At 60.4% G+C, this 1,395-nt stretch overlaps 1 protein-coding gene across 1 annotated transcript in view; it reads right to left on the minus strand.

The window, feature by feature from the left end:
• Positions 1–849: 849 nt before the first annotated feature.
• The window catches only part of IGF2 (insulin like growth factor 2), a gene marked incomplete at its 5' end in the record, with an annotated part of 4,161 nt that continues 3,615 nt past the window's right edge, over positions 850–1,395 (minus strand). The window contains one exon of the mRNA XM_021709087.1: positions 850–1,340. Coding sequence (XP_021564762.1) covers positions 1,038–1,340 — 303 coding nt within the window. The remainder of the gene's footprint in view (positions 1,341–1,395) is intronic.

Consider the following 1,395-nt stretch of genomic DNA (forward strand, 5'->3'; position numbering starts at 1 on the left):
CCGGGAGACTGGCAAAGATGCTCACTAGGTGTGCTCGTGGCGGGGGGAGTCCCCCAGATCTTCCTCCCAGGAGCACAGCTAGGGGGTCAGGCTACTCGGGGCCGTGTGTCTTGCTGGGCTCCCGCCCTCTCCGAGCTGGCCAAACTCCGTCCTCCCTCCGGCTCGGCTTGGTCTTTCATCCAATTCTGTGGAGGTGTGCATGAGTGTGTTCACGGGTGCGGAGGGGTGTGGGTGGGGGTGTGTGTGTGTGTCTGCGTGTGTGTGTGTGTGTGTGTGTGTGTGTGTGTGTGTGTGTGTGTCTGCAGGGATGCGTGTGGGTGTCTGTGCCTTTCGGGGTGGGAGTTGTGATGTAGGGTTAGGGGCAGGGTCCCCCAACCAGCCCCGCAGTCACTCTCAGTGACGGGCGGGAGCGAGAAGCGAGGGTGGGTTGTCGCGTGCCGGTGAAAGGGCGATGGCACAGAGGCGGGGACAGCCCCACGATTCTGGCCCTTCCTCACCCTCCTGGTTCGAGGACCGAGTCCAGGTCAGTGTGACTCCAGGCCCAAAGGAAAAGGGGAGAGGATGCCGAATTCCTGTATTTTGCCAATTGTTTCTAAGCCTATGCATTTTTAGTGTTTTCTTCAGCCAATTGATTTCTGCAGTTTGTTTTTTTTTTAAGCGAATTCACTTTTCTGGGGTTTCAGATCATTCTATGAGGGGCTGGTGTGTGTGTGTGTGTGTGTGTGTGTGTGTGTGTGTGTTTTAGGGTTTAGTGTTTGCCATTTTTGATGCATATGCAAAATTTGGGGGTCATTTGGGAGGAGCGTTGTGTGGGAGATGTTGACAGCCAATTGATTTTGAAGAGTCCCTCAGCCCGATGGAGGGGGCCGAGGAGGGTAGCCTGACCTGGGGAGGCGGGGCATGGGGGCTGGGGCAGGGGAAGCCCGCAGGGGGAGATGGGACAGAGAGACTTTGGCGACAGAACCTGATGGTAGCGTCCTTGGTCAGGAGGAGGTCACAGGGCGATGGTTCATGGTGCAGAATTACAACACTTTGGTTCACTTCTGATCACTGGGCATCTCCGGAGAGGCATCCCCGTGGGCGGGGTCATGGGTGGGCATGGCGATCAGGGGATGGTGACGCTTGGCCTCTCTGAACGCCTCGAGCTCCTTGGCGAGCACGCGACCCCGACGGGCACGCAGGAGGGCAGGCAGGCCCCTGCGCAGGCGCTGGGCGGACTGCTTCCAGGTATCATATTGGAAGAACTTGCCCACGGGGTATCTGGGGAAGTTGTCCTGGGAGGGGGAGGGGACGGTCAGCAGGCACCCACCCCACGGGCCCCTCCGCCCCAGCCGCCCACCCTGACGGGGGCCCTTGGCCACCCCGAGGCCCCCCGGCGGCCCCAGTGTGGCCGGG

The sequence above is a fragment of the Carlito syrichta genome, unplaced genomic scaffold (genome assembly GCF_000164805.1).
Source record: "Carlito syrichta isolate Samal-C Ts95f unplaced genomic scaffold, Tarsius_syrichta-2.0.1 Scaffold157074, whole genome shotgun sequence".
Taxonomy (NCBI): Eukaryota; Metazoa; Chordata; class Mammalia; order Primates; family Tarsiidae; genus Carlito; species Carlito syrichta.